At 43.0% G+C, this 19,092-nt stretch overlaps 1 protein-coding gene across 18 annotated transcripts in view; it reads left to right on the plus strand.

Annotated features, from left to right (window-relative positions):
* Positions 1-19,092, plus strand: part of TMEM164 (transmembrane protein 164) — a 177,307-nt gene that overhangs the window by 137,891 nt on the left and 20,324 nt on the right. For all 18 annotated transcript variants that reach the window (XM_078363542.1, XM_035289226.3, XM_035289230.3 and 15 more), the window contains one exon: positions 5,203-5,281. In XM_078363542.1, the coding sequence (XP_078219668.1) occupies positions 5,203-5,281 (79 nt within the window). The remainder of the gene's footprint in view (positions 1-5,202; positions 5,282-19,092) is intronic.

Here is a 19,092-nt window from a genome sequence, read left to right on the forward strand (position 1 = left end):
GGATCAGGACTGTAGGTCCTGCTGAAGTGGGAAAATTGTGAGAGCAGGGATATTAGAGGGAGTGAATTGGCCAGACATGAGGTGGTGGCTGGAGAGTAGGGTGCATGACAGAGGTTATGGAGAGATGACAGCTATTAATAATTGTTGTGACCATGTGAATAAGTTATAAGGTAAAATGGAGAGGAGATCTTGAGGGGCATGGAGGGCAAGGGTGGTGATGCCTCTCACCCTGGCATGGAGGAGCCAGGGTGTTGCTAAATATTGATACCGCAGGGATTTTGACAAAGGAATGTTGAAAATGAGTCACAGGGAGGGAAAAGGCAAAATCTTCAAAGACTGAAGTGGAGAGGGTATACATGGAGGGGGCCGTAAATGATTGCAACAGAAAGGAGTAGTGGGTACCATAGTTTCCTGACATGAGATTCAAATCAGGAGATGGTGAGCAAGGAGGCAGAGAGAATGGTTTGGAAGAGACAGCAATTTAGAAGCATCTGTGAGGCACAGAGTGGCACTCCCTTGGCCCAGTGGTGCAAGGTGACATGAAAGGAAAAACACCCACCACTTGATTGAGCTGTCAGGATAGCAGTGTCTTCAGAGAGAGAGAACCAAGTTTTCTTAAAGCAAGAAGGTGAAGGGACTGCTCAGGTGACTGAAGTAAACAGGGAAGTAGGAGCGTGGTGGGATCAGTGGTCACCATGGCAGAGGACGGTGGTGTAGTTGCCAGGGTTGTAGAGTGGGGGGAAGGAGGTTGAGATTATTGCAATTAACAGAGTCCATGCACCTAATGTTTCAGGCAGTCTAACTCCAGAGGCCTGGAGAATTTTACCATTCTGGTCTTTTGATTATGAAAAGGATGTTGACTTGTGATAAGATAGTTAAGGACCTGTTTTATTTAAAGCATTTTTTACTGCTTTTAACTTTTTGATTGCATTGATGGAGGACTTTTTGTCTATAGCCTCAGGATTCCTCCAGGAGAAAAAGAACCAGGCTAGGTACATTAGAGTGGAATTCCAGGTGTGAGTTCTCTAGTGTGTAGAAATGAATTAACCAACTGGAAATCTTTCTGGGAAAGTATGGCATTTCACAGATATTATTTGTAAAATGGGGAAAATTCTTGAAACTCAGCCCAGATCAGTGCTCAGTAAGGAACTGTCTTAGCTGGGCATGATGGTGCATGTCTATAGTCCCAGCTACTTAGGAGGTTAAGGCAGGACGATTGCTTGAGCCTAGGAGCTCTGGGCTGTAGCATACCATGATTGCGCATGAGAATGGTCACTGTATTCGAACCTGGGTGACATAGTGAGACCCCATTTCTTAAAAAAAAAAAAAAAGAACTTTTCCCCATTGTTGAATGCCCTTTCCCCCATTCCTGTGCTTATTGCTGTTTCTTTGGATGTTACTTACTTTCTCTGTTAGTTTCCTATCTGTCAAATGGCATGATCATAGTCCCTACTTCATAGGAAAGTTCTAATAATTAAATGAGATAACACATGTTTATTATTCCATTTTCATGCTGCTGATAAAAACATACCCACCACTGGGTAACGTATAAAGAAAAAGAGGTTTAATGGACTCATAGTTCCACTTGGCTTGGGAGGCCTCACAATCATGGTAGAAGGTGAAAAGCATGTCTTGCATGGTGACACGCAAGAGAGAATGAGAGCCAAGTGAAAGGAGAAATGCCTTATAAAAACCGTCAGATCTCATGAGACGTATTCACTACCAAGAGAACAGTATTGGGGAAAAATGCACCCATGATTCAATTATCTCCCACAGAGTCCCTCCCAGAGCACATGGGAATTATGGGAGCTACAATTCAAGATAAGATTTGGGTGGGGACACAGCCAAACCATATCAACATGTGAAAGTATTTAACACAGTACATGGTGCATAATATAAGCACTTAATAAATATGATATGCTATTAAATGACAAGTGGTAAATTTTTGGCTCCCATTTAACTCTCTTATTCTTGCCATTATGTTTCTTCTTATTTGCCCCCTTTCTCTTCTTCTTTTTTTTTTTTTTCTTTGAGACGGAGTCTCGCTCTGTAGCCTAGGCTAGAGTACAGTGGTGCAATCTCAGCTCACTGCAACCTCCACTTCCTGGGTTCAAGAAATTCTCCTGCCTCAGCCTCCCGAGTAACTGGGATTATAGGCTTGCACCACCACACCTGGCTAATTTTTGTATTTTCTTAGTAGAGACAAGATTTTACCATGTTGGTCAGGCTGGTTTCAAATTCCTGACCTCGTGATCTACCCGCCTCAGCCTCCCAAAGTCCTGGGATTACAGGCATGAGCCACCATGCCTGGCCCCTTTCTCTCCTTCTTTTTCCACACTTTCTCCTTACCCTGTTTCCTCTTTCCCTGGTTGCAGTGGCATATGCACCAAGGTCAGGACTCTTTGTGGCCCCCTGAAGTAGAGAAGTCTTGGAGTAGGGGTGAGGCAGCCATCAGAGGAAGGAAATTGCTGGTGGGGACAGTATCTTGGCCACCCCATCTCAAGTCTGTAGCCACGGTGGCTACAGAGATACAGTGGGCCAGTGACAAGAGGCTCAGGAGCTGGGAGGCCTATATTGCAGGCAAGTTTGGCTGCTGTGTGATGTGGGGCTAGGGTGACAGATGGTGGGCAGAGCATGCTATGAAGATGAGGATCATTTAAACAGGAAGGGACTAGGGTAAATCACCTTGTGGAGGGGCAAGTGAGGACATGTGCATGTCCTGCCCCTGATCCTGTTGCTGATACCACTATGACTACTCCCGTTCATAAGGGTGGCTCCTCCCCGTGGAGCATCTCCTATGAGTCAGACTTTTGTGGGAAGGAGCAAGCAAGCAGAGGGTAGCTGAGTGTGCTGGCTAAGACTATAAATTCTAGAGCCAGACTGCTTGGATTTGAATCCTGGCTCTGTCACCGAATGAGGGTATACCCTTGAGTAAGTTATCTAACTTTTCTATACCTTAGTGCCCCATCTCTGAAATGCAGATAATGGAACAATACAGTTCTTATGAGGATTTGTTTAAATTGACAGTTTACAAAGGGATTTTCATAGTCCATGGCGTAAAAGAAGTTGTGAGTGTTTGTTATATTTTTTTAATTTAGAAATCATACAACAATCTTATAACAGAAGACTTATTTTCATTTTACTGATGCCAACATGGAGGTAGAGAGGGTAAGGGCCTTGGCCAAGGCCACACGGCTACTGAGCAGCAGAGTCAAATCTAGAATACAGCTTTGACAGACTCCAAAGTCCTAGCTTGTAACTGCAATGCTTAACTGCCTCTCTGGACATTCAGGTGGAAACTCTGCTTTCTAGAAGGCCTGGGTGTCAGGGAGAGGCAGGTGAGCACTGTGAGTCAAGGTGGATGGTCAGCAATTGGAGTCTGAGAGGTTGGGAGAGGTATTGCTTGAGGACACACCTGGGACTAGTGACTGCCTGCCCTTGGCCCAGTTCCTTGCTGGGGGAGAGCAGCCTGACTTCCCAGGCCCATTTCAGAAAGAGGTCAAGCCCCTTAGGTACGTGAAGGTGTTGATTTCACCCAGAGAGCTGTGCCTTCTTGGGACTTTTTCCTCCTTCTCTGTTTTCTGGGTAACTGCAGTGAAATTATTAACCCTTTTGTACCTCAGTTTCCTCATCTGTCAATTGAGGATAATAATTTACCTGCCTGCTTCCTGGGGATTTTGAGACATTGAGTAGATCGTGGATGTGAAATCATTTGAAAAGCGTAAAGCAGTACCTAAATTTAAGATATTAGAGTGATCTCAGACCACAGTACTGTGAGGGTCCAGCGTAGACCTCTCAGGCCTCCATAGCTACCTTGTACTGATAATGCCCAGTGACTAATTTCACGACCTTTCCAGCTGGGGTCTGTAGTGATACTTGGAATCTTACCTCCTTTTCTCAGTTTTTACATTTCCCTCAGTGAGTGTAAGTTAATAGTTGAGCAGCATGTGGGTTCGTGGGGAATTATTTTCCGTGTGGATTTTTATTTCAAAGACCCAGAGCCAATGTCTGTGTCCAGGCTCCACAGTTGTCCCAGCTCCCATTTTGGGAGCTCTGCCATCTTTTTGGTTTCAGCCCTTGGCACAAGGCAGACCTGGGCTCCTGTGCGTGGGGAGCCTGTAGCTGCCTCCTCTCTTTAGCACACAGTCTTGGTTATGCGGTTGCTCTGTGGGGAACAGGGAGGCAGCTGACTCTTTCCCCTGGGTGCCCTTGTCTGTCCTGGCATCCTTTGGGGTGTGTGTGTGTGTGTGTGTGTGTGTGTGTGTGTTAGGGATTATGTAAGCCCTAGAGACTAGGCCCCTTGCCAGCTGCCAAAGTTCTTTTTTCCCCAGAATTGAGTTAGCCCCCAACCGTCTCCATTCTCTGCCTGCTGCAAAACTCTATGGCAGGGCCCCGATGGCAGGTCAGAACATGCTCTGCTTTGATAATACAGAGATTCCATTTTGAGAGGGATGGGAAACAGGAGTGAGTGAGTGGGTGTGTTGGATGTAGGGAGAGTGAGAACATTCTTTTTGGTAAGCTGTGCCACAGTTGGCCCAGCAGCTTGGTCTAAATTCAAAAGTAGGGCTAATGCTGGGCTGATACCCAAATATTCAATGGGGAAACTTTATTCTTGGATCTAGACCTATGAGACCTAGCAATCTTTTTTTTTTCATCTGGAATATGGGGATAATTCTACTCCATATGATATGTTATTCATGCCAAATGAGAAATAAATTTATAAATAGTCCACCATCTAGTCTCCAGGAGCAGGAAGTGATATAAGGTTGTAATTATTAAAGTATATTTTGCAGACAACAAACTGTTACTTAAAAAAAAGAGTCACTCGCTAAGTAAGTTTGGGAAACACTGGATAAACAATGGCAAGTAGGTTTCTTGTCTGTAGGGACCACTCAGGTCCTTCATATTCCAATAATACACATGAGAAACCACCAAAGGGATATATTGTATGCCACATGCCCTACAGACTTTCTTAGTGGAACATTTATAAGTACATTCTCTACAAAAGACACCTAGGAAGATCCTGCGTAGATCAGAAGAATATTCATTTTGTTCTTTTTTCTCTGCAATTGTAAAGAAAAGTGATTGGTGAAATGCATGAGATTACTAAAATATGGGTCCTGAACAGCAAGGGAGGTCAACTTTGGACTCTATTGAAATGAATGCTTCCTGATCTGAAACACTTCTCTCCTGTCCTCACAGCTCCCCTTTGAATTGGAGATTTACTACATTCAGCATGTAATGCTCTACGTGGTACCCATCTACCTGCTTTGGAAAGGAGGTAAGGCTAGCAAACCACATTCCTATGCAACCCCCACACCTAGCCACTCCCTTCTGTTTTCGGGAGTCACAGCCTCTTGAATGCCTACTGGGATCATCAACTGCTGCTTGCCTGTTTCTTCAGCATGTTTTATGCCAGGTACCCAAAAGTGTGGAGATGGGAATGGATGAGGCCTGCAAGGGATCTGGGGACTTTTTAGATCCATCCTTCACTGGTGACTATGGTGCTGCTGACTGCCTGTCACAGGCCTGGGCTTTGGGTTCTTGATGGTGGCATTGGGTTTGCATGGAGTCCCCCATACTCTGTCACCCTCTTGTGCTGTGCCTTCTCCCTGCCTCAATGTGGAGTGGCGGGGTAGAAGGAGAGAGTAAAGCACTTGGTCCACTCAAGAACAAAAGAGATATTGTAAGGGGCAAGAAGTCCAGTGACTAGGGTAATTATGGGATTTGGGGGAGAGGCAGGTGAAAGATCACTGTCAGCCATGTAAAATAAACCCCTGGAAACCTTGATTTGATGTTGGAGTCACTACCTGTGGGGGTCTGTCCTGCAGACCTTGACTCAGTGACGGATGAATAAATTCACTCAGACACAGAATACAGTGAACGAGCAGTCTGGGGGATACATGGTCACTCACAGATACTCGAGGAGACTGCTATAAAGAGATAGCAGCCACCGGCCATGAGCTGGCCTCTCTGGCCTTTATTCAGCACACATTAAATGACAAAGGCTTTAAGTCAACACCATTAGAGGGTGAAGATTAAAGGCCAGGTTCTGAGGCCTAAAGTAAACACCATTAGTTGGTAATATCCCTGGTCAACCTCCCCTTGAGAGAGCTATCTGGAATGAGTAAGGAGATTACCATAGTTAGGTAATCTCCTCACACTCCTTCATTTGTACTTTAATTTATTTAACGAAGGGGACAAGGCTGCCTTTAGCCAACTACTGTAGTAAAAACCCTTAGGCCTTCCAAAAGGGTTTGTGTATATTCTCTATAACTAAAATTTCTCCTACCAGCCTGACTGAATCCCCACAATTTGGTGAAGAGGGTGAGACCACCAACCTGGTAGAGGCAGCCTGGAAAGGAAGCTGATGTACATGCGACCTCTCAGTGACCCTTAGATTATCCCATCCCTCTGTTGTATAACAAACAAATGGAAAGGGAAGTGCCTGTCCATATAGACTTGTTGTGAGAGCCCTCCTTCTCAGTGTTCTTTACTTCGTGAAAGGCCTTGTGATTGGAAGACATCCTCTTTCATTGTTAGCCACCAGCGTCTCTGTCTCAGTTGTGAGACTTTTCTGTTCCTACCTTCCTACAGAAAGCAAGGGTTTCATTTCTACCATACTAAAAGTGGCATGAGGCCACATGGGCCCTTGAGCTTACTGGAAGATGGTCTGGGACTTCTGTTGGGTTCTGCTTCTTCTTGTCTTATGAGTGGATACTCTAACTTAGGCATTCCAGCAGATATTAAGATCTGGTGTGGGATAGCCCCGAGGCCTAGTCAACCCAGAAACATACTGCAGGATGGAGTCTACTTGTAGTCCAGAGATTTGCCTCCTGTCAGTTTTCCATACTTGCCTGTTCTTTGAGACTGCTTTTACCCTGTGCGGCCACTTGGGGTCTCACAATGTCCAAGCACACTTCCTTTTGATTTGCTGTAAAAGCACTATTTTCTCCACAAAGCTTTAAGGAAAGTCTGAAGTTCCAAAATCCAGGAGACTTGTGCCATTTGTTAGGTCTGTCCCCTGTGGCAGCAGAAACAGCCTCTTAATAATGTTAAGTCTTGGAGATACATGCATTCTGAATAGAACCAGGCAGATAGGTGTCCCTGGGCCTCAGACCCCTGCTACTCATCATTCCTGGCTTCTGGGGTGTCTGATGGAAGTCATAGCCAAATCTGCATGGCTGTTATTTAAATATATTTGTACTCTAAGGTCACCATAAAAATCTGTCAGGTAGCTGGGTTAGACTGGTCTGACATGGAAAATACCAACTAGCCATCTTTCCTCCCTCCAAAAGAATAATCCAGGAAGCCACATCCTTAAGACTTGCCTAACTCTAAGATAATTATATCTTCTTAGGGCAGATCTTCTCAATAGCCCAGTTCCCTAAGTGGCAAGGTGAGAGATAGTTAGGGCTGTAATGAGAGACAGTATGCTCTGTTCTTGCTAATAATCCATAGATACCTGGCTCAGTGAGGGTTTAGCTTGCAGCACAAGTGGAGTGATCTCGCCACACTGACTTTTGACTCCAGGACCTGGACGAGAGCATCTACCACCCCACAGAAGTTAATGGGCCCTAGTACCTTCTATCTGGCCAACTTTGAGCTATTTTGAGGGCACATCTCCTTTTCCAGCTCTTGGCTGCCATCTGCTGTTCACTTGGGGGGGAATTATGAGCATTGATAGAAACGTCTGATTTCTTCCTAAGGCTGATTTCACCTTTGGTCCCAAGCATTAGACCTAGGCCTTGCAGAGGGAGAAAGGAGCTAGAGTGAGCTGTGGGAAGATTACTTTACTGTAAACCGACAAAGCTGAGAGTTGAGGATTCTGTTCCATAGAAGTCTCTTGTAGTTTTGTAGAAATAAATGGCTTAGCATTTTTTATCAAATACAAGACAGCTCTCCTGTACATATCTCCCATGCCCAGGAACCCTGTTTTCCTGAAAGGCAGGATCCTGCTTGAGCATATAGTGTGTCTTCCTGTGGTTTGGGTGGGTGGGTAGGTGGCGCCTTATGGTAACCTCACTTCTCCCTTATTCTTTTTTTTTTCTTCTTCTTTTTTATTGCATTTTAGGTTTTGGGGTACATGTGCAGAACGTGCTGACTTCTCCCTTATTCTTGCAGACCTTATGCACCATCACAGTACATGGACCTGTCTCACCCATACCACTCTTTTTTTCCTTTGGCCCGTTCCTTCATTTCCCTGTTTACTCTCCTTCCAACTTTTGCCTGTGACCCCCTGGAGCTGTATTTTCTTTTTTCTTTTTTGTGTTATGGTATTTTTAAATTTATTTTTTATTAGATACTGACAAATTGTACTTGTGTATATATATAAGGTGATGCTATGCTATATGTATACAATGCAGAGTGATTGAATCAAGCTGATTAACAAACTATATTTCTTACAAACCACCCCCAACCACGCTGGCAGCTCTTCATGGAGCACAGAGCCCTTCCTGTCTCTTGCCTGTGGCTTCCTCTAACGGAGGCTGTTCTTTCTGCTCTGCCCCATATGCTCCAGAGGCCCCTCTGTGTGTTCTAGACTTATCTCTACATTAGGGGAAACGGCTTTTTCTTTTACCATTCTCTCATTTTTTAATCACTTGACCTCTTGGTCACTTCCCCCACATTCCTAGAAGTCGCTGGACTGTAGCTCTCAATATTTCCATTACAGTTTGAGCCAACATCTTGAGAAACTTCTTGTAAGGACCACATGTCCATTCCTTCTCAAGGTCTTGACTTCTTAATTGCAGTGACCGCAGCATTCCCTTCTTTTCAGCCACCAGGATCTTGTTTTCCCCTAAAGCTCCTCTATGTGAGAACATAACTGCTGTTATGTTCTTTCTTTGACCCAAATCTCCACTCCTTTCCTCTTCTTTTCTTCCCATTCAGCTTCTGTCTCCATGATCTGTCATTGAAACTTTCACTAGCTCCTGAAAGTGTCTCATATCCCTTGTCCCTTCCAACTGGGATAAGAGTCCCATCCATTTTCAGTGTGCCCAGTCTTGGCCTACTGGAGGAACTCTTTCAAGCCATTCTGATTAGGACCATGAAAATTTCATGATACCTATTATAATTGTGCTCTCAGTACCATTGCTCAATTTATTTTCTGTCTATGGTCAGCCTCTCCACACATTGCCCTCACAAGTCCTATGCTAAATCTTTACCACCCTCCTCAAACTTCCTGTCCTTTCTATTCAAACCTTCTGTTCACTCCACCCTCAATGGATCCCTCCTCTCCCCACAAATGACTGAGAAAATTGAGGTTTTGGGGATGAGAATTTTCTCAACACTTCGCTGTACCTCTACAAGCTTCTTTACCCACATCCATTCCTATGTACCTCCTTCTCATCCTGGAAGAAGTACTATTCATTCTGTTCTGGCCAATAACACCCCTGTGTGATTAGCTCCCACCCCTCCTACCCCCTCTGGAGCTTCATTCTATCAATTAATCACTTATGTGCCTGGATATATTCTTTTCTTTTTTTAGACAGGGTCTCACTCTGTCACCCAGGCTGGAGTGCAGTGGTACAATCACAACTCATTGCAGCCTCAACCTCCTGGGCTCACGTGGTCCTCCCACCTCAGCCTCCTAAGTAGCTGGGACCATGGGCACATACTACCATACCTGGCTCATTTTTTTTTTGTATTTTGTAGAGACAGGGTTTTGCCATGTTGCTCAGGCTGGTTTCGAACTCTTGGGCTCAAGTGATCCTCCTACCTCAGCCTCCTAAAGTGTTGGGATTACAGGCATGAGCCACTGCACCTGGGCATTACCTGAATTTTCCACAGTTTCTTCACTGCTGGCTCTTCAGCCAATAAAGATGCTCAAATTTTTCCCATTCTAAGAAACTTTCTCGCAGTCCCATGCAACTGTCTTCCCTCTTCCCTTCACAGCTAAGTATCCTAAAAGAATAGTCTAAACAATATTTTTAAAAATTTAGTTCTTTGGGCAAGACAATATTTGTCTTATCCATGTAACCATCTGTGTTATTGTAATACATGTCCTTAAATCTATTGAGGTTTTTTTTTTAACTAAAACTTATAGTCTTTTACGAGAAGCTTCATAGTAATATCCATGAGATTGTGGCTTTGATGTATTGGTTGTCTATTTTAACACAGTTTAGATACAAAAGTATTAAAAATGAAATATTTATCTGTTTGTCACCTGAAATCATCTCATAAATGGTGCATAACTTTGGGAGCCACTTGGGTCTGCCCTTGAGTTTTCTTATTCAAGATCTTTATTCTTCAGAACACTTCACTGTGATATCTAATCCTCTACCAAGCTTTTCACAGAAATGGTACTTCTAAAAATTGCCAGCAGTATCTGTCTGACCAAATCTGATGACCGTCTCTCAGTCTTCATCCTACGGAATGCTGCTGCATTGGGTGGTATTGATCACTCCACTTTGGAATGCTCTGCTTCTGGGCTTCCAAAGTTCTTCTCTTTCCTGGCTTTTCTACTTCACCAATCATATCTTCTCAAGTCTCCTTCACAGCTTCATTTTTCTGACTCCTCTGAGATACTGATTTCCTCAGAGCTCTGATCTAGACTTACATCTCATTCAAATTCTCTGGTATGGTTTTGCCTGCTTTCATGGTTTAACTACTAGTCTGTCTAGTTTTGTCCCCTCCATCACTGTCTACAGCTCAGGCTTAGGAGATTCACACTGATATAGTTTACTCAACATCTCTACCTGAATGTCTTAAGCATATGTCAAACCCAACCTGTCTATGTTAAACTCATTATCTTCCCTGTCAGCCCTCCTGCTCCTCATGTGGTTCGTGCCAAGTAGCACCATCCAATCACCCCAGCTAAAATTTGGAAGTCATTCCTGCCTCCCGCATGTAATTCATCCATTCATCTCACATATATTAACATATGCCTTCTTCCTGCCAGGATCCAAACTGGCCACTGGGGTGCTCTGATAAGCAAAAAATCAGACACCACCCCGTCCCTCACAACATTCAAAAGCTAGTGGGGGTGGGGCGGGGAGATGGATATGAGTCAAATATTACATGAATGTATAGTTATGACTGAGATAAGTACTCTGAAGGACAGGAACATGCTCTTATGAGAACTTAGACCAAAACAAGCTGATTGAGTTTGGGGGTTTAGAGGAGAGCTCCCTGAGGAAATGACATTTAAACAGGAATCCAAAGGCTGAATTGGAATTTACTAGGCAAGTACAAAACTAGGGGAGGTAACTCCTTGTAGATTGGCAAAATGGCGTGTACAACCGCACTGTGGCAGTGGGAGCACAAGCAGAGTGGATGACACCGGGCCAGAAGGGCAGGCTGGGGTCAGATATGAAGGCTTTGTCAGCTGTAGTCAGGGGTTTGGTCTTCATTGCCAAAGCTATGGGAAGTCTTTGAACATTTGAAGAAGGGATATAACATCAGCTTGCTTCACCAATTGATTCTTCTCTGATTTAACTTATTTATATGTTTTATACATTTTAATTCCAAAAACCTAAAATATAAAAAAGCCATATTGTGAAAAATGTCTTTCCCCTCCCTTCCCTCCATCCATATAGTTCCTGCTGCAACTCTAAAAGTAACTACCATGTTTGTTGCTTGCATATCCTACCAGGTTTTTTTGCGTATACAAGTCAGTTTAAAACAATTATTTTCCCCCTTCTTCAGACAATCATCCTAAAATAACATATACACAACCATCCCGTTGTTATTGTTTTGCTTAGCAATATTTCTTAGAGAGCTTTCCATGTGAGCCCAGAGGAAGCTTCCTCTTTCTTTCTTTTTTTATCATGGCATAGTGTTACATTGTATGGATGATGGAATACAGTAAAAATGACAAACCTTCGATATAAGACAACTATATGCCAGATATTGTCTCACACTTTTCCTGTGCATTAACTCATTTAATCCCTATAATAACTCTTTTAAGCAGGTGTTATTGTTATCTCCCTTTTATAGAAGAGGAAACTCGTACTCGGATAGCAAGTGACAGTCCCAGGATTTGAACCCAGTAGTATGGTGCTACAGTTCTTGCTTTTAATCATAACACAAGGTTAAAACACTATACCATAAATGTATTTGTTCAGTCTGCTATTGGTGAACATTTAGATTGTTTCAAATATCTTGATAATATAAATAACACTGCAATGAATGACCTGGTACCTTTGCCGTTTTGCAAGTGTGCAAGAATATCTATAGGATATATTTCCATAAGTGGTAATGCTGAATCAGAGTATATGCATTTGTAATTTTGTTGGATATTTCCAATCCATAAAAGTGCTACCAGTTTAAATGTTTACTGGCAACGTATGGGAGTGTCTCTTTCTACACGGCCTCATCAAATTGCATTTTTGTTCATCTGATGGGTTAAAAAAAAAAGGTATATCAGTTCAATTTTAATTTGAATTTCACCTTGAGTGAAACCAAGTGGTTTTTTTTGCATATTTAAAATTGGCATTTGTCTGGGCGTGGTGGCTCAAGCCTGTAATTCCAGCATTTTGGGAGACCAAGGCGAGTGGTTCACCTGAGGTTGTGAGTTTGAGACCAGCCTGACCAACATGGTGAAACCCCGTCCCTACTAAAAATACAAAAATTAACCAGGTGTGGTGGTGCACACCTGTAGTCCCAGGTACTTGGGAGGCTGAGGCATGAGAATCACTTGAACCCAGGAGGTGGAGGTTGCAGTAAGCTGCAATCATGCCATTGTACTCCAGCCTGGGCGACAGAGTGAGACTCAGTCTCAAAAATAAAATAAAACTGGCATTGGATTTCCTCTTCCTTGAACTACATGCACCTATTATATGCTCATTGTTCAGTTGTGTTGACCTTTTTACAAAATTTGAATCCTAAGAGCTCGTTACATATAAATATTATCAGTTTACCCTTTATGATATGAGCTACAGATTTTGTCTTCAGTTGTATGTCTTTGACTTTGCTAATGTTTTATTCTTGCCATGCAGGATTTTTACATTTCTTTTTTGGGGGGTGAGGGGTACAGAGTCTTACTCTGTTGCCCAGGGTGTAGTGCAGTGGTGCGATCTCGGCTCACTGCACCCTCTGCCTCCCAGGTTCAAGTGATTTTCTTGCCTCAGCCTCCCAAGTAGCTCAGACTACAGGTGCACGCCACCACATCTGGCTAATTGTTGTATTTTTAGTAGAGATGGGGTTTCACCATGTTGGCCAGAATGGTCTTGATCTCTTAACCTCATGATTCACCCTCCTCAGCCTCACAAAGCGCTGAGATTACAGGCTTCAGCCACCACACCCAGCCAGATTTTTACATTTCTATGTAATTTATTTTTTATTTTATGGCATCTGAGTTTAGAGTCATGGTTAGAAAGCCCTTTCCTACTCTAAGGTTATAAAAATATATATATCCCATATTTTCTTATGGTATGTTTATAATTCCTTTTATTATATATTTTTTACATTTAAATCTATTATTCGCTTGGAATATATCCTGATATACAGTGCAAGATAAAGATCCAACTTTGTTTCCAGCTGGCTTTCCATTTGTCTCCATACTGTTTATCAAATAGTCCAACATTACCTGATCTGCTTGTGGAAAGATCATACTGGCTGCTGTGTGGGGAAATCACTGAGTCTTCCTGCTTTTACCTCCTAAATATATCTCAAACCCATCCCCTCTGTGCCATATCTCTCAAACCCATCCCCTCTGAGCCATATCTCTCAAACCCATCCCCTCTGAGCCATATCTCTCAAACCCATCCCCTCTAGGGACCCCTGCCTTGGGCCAAGCCTTGCACATCTCTTCCCTCAATGGTAGTAATTGGCTCTGTGTGATCTCTCTCCAGCTAGTCTCCTTTGCTCCCCCAAGCCCATTCCTGGAGCTTCCAAAGCTATTTCTATAGCTCAAATAGGATCATAGCATTTTGTCATTTGGAAGCTTTCAGTGGCTCCCTGTTGTCCTCAGTGCACAAGACCGTATGACCTACTATCCAACCCCTTCTCCAACCTCATCTCCTTACACTCCCTTTTTTGTACTGTACACTGTGGTGATACCAAAATCTTTAGGGTTCTCTGAGTATTTTATCCACTTTTCATGCCTCTGTGTCTTTGAAAATGCTGTGACTTCTGCCAGGAATGCTCTTCTCCAGCTGTGGGCCTGGAAGACATTCATTACTCAAAACTCACCTCAGTAGTTACTTTCTCCAGGAAGCCCTCTGTAACTATTCTACCCCAGCTCTTGCCAGCTGCCTTTGTTCCTCCCATTGTTGTCCTCTTCACATTATAGACTTTACATGCTGGTCTCCCTGAGGACAGTAAATTTTTCATTTTTTCTTGGTACGTAGGGGATGAGTGAATGAATGAATGACCTTCTATTGAGGGACATATTCATGTACTGCATAATGCACATAACTTATACGTCTTACAAGCTAATGTTTACTAGGCACTGGGTTTGTTACATGTATGATCTTGATTTCATTTAATCCCCACAGGGTCCACTAGACTTACGGGAGTACATCACATTTTCTCATTCTCTTGAATGAGAAAAATAATTACATCTTCATGTCCGTTAACTCCAACTGAAATACACTCATCTCTCAGTATCCATGGGGAATTGCTTCTAGTACTCCTGCCACCACAAATGCCAAAATCCATGGATGCTCAAGTCCCTAATGTAAATGACATAGTTTTTGCATCTAACCTACACACATCCTCCTGTATACTTTAAATGAAGCTTGTCTAACTTACACCCAAGGATGGATTTGAATGTGGCCCAACACAAATTTGTAAAGTTTCCTAAAACATTGTGAGTTTTTTAAAAAATTCTTTTTAGCTCATCAGTTACCATGAGTGTATTTTATGTGTGGCTCAGGACAATTCTCCTTACCACGTGGCCCAGGAAAGTCAAAAAATTGGACACCCCTGCTTTAAATCATCTCTAGCTTACTCATAATACCTAATACAATGTAAATGCTGTATAAATAGTTGTACTGTTATTTTATTCGTATTTTTTTTAACTATTGTTATTTTTATTTTTAAAAAATATTTTTGATCTTTGGTTGGTCAAATCCACAGATGCAGAACTTGCAGATATGGAGGGCCGACTGTGTGGTATTTCCTTTAGTAAGGAATGTAGATAACAAACCACAGTTATATTAGCAGCGGTTGGCATGCTATCTTAATGTAAATTACACATATTTTCCTCTTATGTTAGTTATTGCAGATATCTCAAAAAATCATTTGCATTCATCATTACCTCAAAATTTAAGAAACAGATGTGCCTTTTAAAAGCATTTTGATAACTGTATATACATTCAACATGATTATTTTCTTTTGTAATCCTATATATTCTATTTCATACACATAATTTATTCTGAAAGGAAGCCATTACACTTCCCCAAACTGCCCAAGGAGTACATAATACCACCAAGGTGAGGAGTCCCTTTACTAGAGTTTATTTTATTTTTATTTTTTTGAGATGAGTCTCACTCTGTTGCTGAGGCTGCAGTGCACTGACGTGATCTTGGCTCACTGCAACCTCCACCTCTCAGAGTCAATCAATTCTCACACCTCAGCCTCCAGAGGAGCTAGAATTACAGGCATGTGCCACCGCGCCTGGCTAATTTTTGCATTTTTAGTAGAGACGGGGTTTCATCATGTTGGCCAGGGTGGTCTGGAATTCCTGGCCTCAAGCGATCTGCCTGCCTCTCTGCCTCCCAAAGTGCTGGGATTACAGGCATAAGCCACTGTGCTGGCCTACATTAGAGTTTAATCTGGTGTTTGAAACCAGGTGGGTAGAGATGCCTCTGTGCTGCCTGTCCATGGAGTCGCTGGATTCAGATAGACCATAAGTACAAATCCTAGTTCTGCCACTTGCTAGTTAGTTCTGGCATGTGGGGGAGAACCTCTGTGTCTGTTTTATCACTTGCAAAATGAGGGTAGTAATAGTACCTACCTCATAGGGTGTTATGAGGATTTACTGAGCTAATATATGAAAAGCATACAGAACAATTGCCTGGCACATAGAAAATACTATGTATTGTGTTTGTATTATTAATTAAGCACTGTTTTGCCTTTTGTTAATTGTACATCTTTCTTCCAACTAGACTGTGGGCTCTAGAGGTCAGGGTTGTGCTTTGCTGTGTTCTAAAGCCACGGAACCTTGCATGAACTGAGAGCATGCTTGTTGTGGATTTAGCATTGCTGGTACTCCCTCCTGTGAGACACCTGTTTCTCCTCTGAGCTCCAGGATACCTCTTTCTCCTGGTTCTCCTACTTCTCAGGTTCTTTCTCCTTGGGCTCTTTTGCTCTGCCTGCCCCATAGATCCTGGTGTTCTCCATCAATAGAGCTAACACAGGCTTGAGAAGCAGCACAGGTACTTCAAAAATAACAGTTACACTCCTCATTTCTGTACCCCTTCTCTCAACCTGTCTTGGTTAGTGGCTCTACTCTCCATCCACTGTCAAAGCAAAAAACATAGGCAGCATCCTGGATCCCTTCCTCTGCATCATCCCACATACACACCAGTTTAGAACTTCTGACAATTCAAATGCTCAAAATCATTTGCAACTCTGGCACTTCCTCCCCATCCTCAATACCCCTGTCCTAGTGCGGGCTCTCAGCCTCTAGTTCCAGGACTACTTTGCTTAATCTCTCCTCTCCCTGCCCCTTGATTCCCCCTACCTCATACTCTGTCTATCCTCCATACAGTCTCCAGAGTGACCATTTTAAAGAAAGAGCAAATCTAATCTGATTTTGTTCCACTGCTTAAAAAATTCCATCCAGGATAACCAAACTTCTTTGCATAACATTCAATCTGATTCTTGTAGGTCTCTTTGACCTCATTTCTCATCGCTTTGACCTCATTTCTCATCGCTTTATTATCTGTTTTTGTTTTGTTTGTTTTTAGCAATGGGGTCTTGCTAAAAAAAAAAAAAAAAGAAATGGGGTCTTGCTATGTTGCCCAGGCTGGAGGGCAGTAATACAATCATAGCTCACTGCAGCTTTGAATTCCTGGGCTCAAGTGATCCTCTTCCTCTGCCTCCCAAGTAGCTGAGACTGTAGGTGCACTCCACTGCACCCAGCTCATTACTTCACCTTCTGAATAAACACATCTACTGATAGGTTTGTCCAGCCTTCCCTGCTTTGGGTCCAGACTCACACTATCTATTCTACTTGAAAGCTGGCAAACTTCATGTCTTCCTTTACAAGTTAGCTCAAGGGTACTACCTCCTCTCTGGAGGTGTCTCTGACTTTTCTAGGCAGCCAAGGGCATGTATTATTTAATGTGCATTTATGCTTGTAGTTTTATTAAAATATGCCATGAGTGTAGCAACAGCCATTTCTAGTTGTCTGTGTTTTGCCACTAGGTGGCAGTAGTCACATATTTCAGGAGATTAAGATAAACAATTAATATTGGATATTTTTATTTTAATTAATAAAAATAATGATTGAATTAATAATTGTCGTAATTGAGATGCTATGGGATAAGGGTGTGGGTAAAGTCCACGAGGCCCCTGGATTTTGGGCTGGGTGACTGAGAGGGGTCGCAGAAGGAAGGAGCATGTTTTAGAGAGTGTCTTAGTCTTTTGGGGCTGCTACAACAAAAATGTCATCAACTGAGTGGCTTATAAACAATAGAAATGTATTAATCACAGTTCGGGAGGCTGGGAAGTCCAGATCAATGTACCAGAAGATTCAGTGTCTGGTAAGGGCCTGTTCCTCATAGATGGGGTCTTCTCATTGTATTCTCACATGTGAAAGGGGCAAAACAGGCTTCCTTGGGCGTCTTTTCTAAGGACACTAATCTTGTTCACTCAGAGTGGTCACTCTGGAGACTGTATGGAGGATAGACAGTATGAGGTAGGGGGAATCAAGGGGCAGGGAGAGGAGAGATTAAGCAAAGTAGTCCTGGAACTAGAGGCAGAGAGCCCACACTAGGACAGGAGTATTGAGGATGGGGAGGAAGTGCCAGAGTTGCAAATGATTTTGAGATACACCCTCATGACCTAATCACCTCCTAAAGTCTCCACCTCTTAATACCATGACATTGGCCATTAGGTTTCAACATGAATCTGAGGAGGGGAACTTAAACTTTCAGACCCTAGCAGGGAGGAAGATGATTTTATTTAAGTTTGAGGTGCTTCTAGGCTATCTAGGTTGAGATGCCCAGGAAGCATTAGGATAAAATATTCTGGAGCTGTTAAGGGGAGTCTGGAGTAGACACTGACTTTGGTATCATTGGTTATAGAAGTAGTAGATGGAAGCATTGGGACGAATGAGCTAGTCCAGGTTAACTGTATAGGTAGGGAGAAAATAGGGCTTAGAAAAAGCCTTGGGGAACATCAACTTGCAAACAATAGACAGAAGAAGAGTATAAGGAGATTGCAGGAAAGGTCAGAGTGATAGAAGGAGAGGCTGGTTTTCCTGAAAACTAAGGCAGTAGGAATTTTACCCAAAGTAGTCTTAGCCAAGCCATGTTGTATCCAGGACGTACAGTAAAATCAGGCCCTCGGAGAAGTTGGAATCAGAAGGAAGAAGTTAAGGGCATTAAGGAAGGAGAGGTTAAGGGCATTACAGAGGCAAGGGAGGGCGTTTGTCATCCTCCCTTCTCCCCCTTCCTTTCTCTCCTTTTTTCCTCCTTTTCCCCTTCTCTCTGCCCCAGGGCTGAGCATGTTCAAATGCTAAGTTGAAGCCCAGTAGAGCCAGGGAACATTGAAGGTAGCAGGGAGAAAGGGGAGTGGATGAATTACCAGTTGATGACAGCTGCTGAGAATGACAGGGGTTTGGTGGTGGATTGGGAAGGGTAATGACGAGGAATAAGTGCTGTGAGAAATGGAAGAAGGAGATAAGCCTAGACTCTCTCAACACTGTCTAGTAGAATACTCTGTGTTGATGAAAATATCCTATATCTCTTCTATTCCATATGGTAGCCACTAGCTATATGTGGCTTTTGAGCAGTTGAAATGTGCCTAGGGGGACTGAGGAGTTGGATTTCTCATTTGATTTTAAGGTTAATTAGTTTGAATTGGAATTTATTGATTGACTGATTTATGAGATGGAGTCTCACCCTACCACCCAGCCTGGAGTGCGATGGCATGATCTTGGCTCACTGCAACCTCGACCTCCCAGGTTCAGGTGAT

This window comes from Callithrix jacchus, chromosome X (genome assembly GCF_049354715.1).
Source record: "Callithrix jacchus isolate 240 chromosome X, calJac240_pri, whole genome shotgun sequence".
Lineage (NCBI taxonomy): Eukaryota > Metazoa > Chordata > Mammalia > Primates > Cebidae > Callithrix > Callithrix jacchus.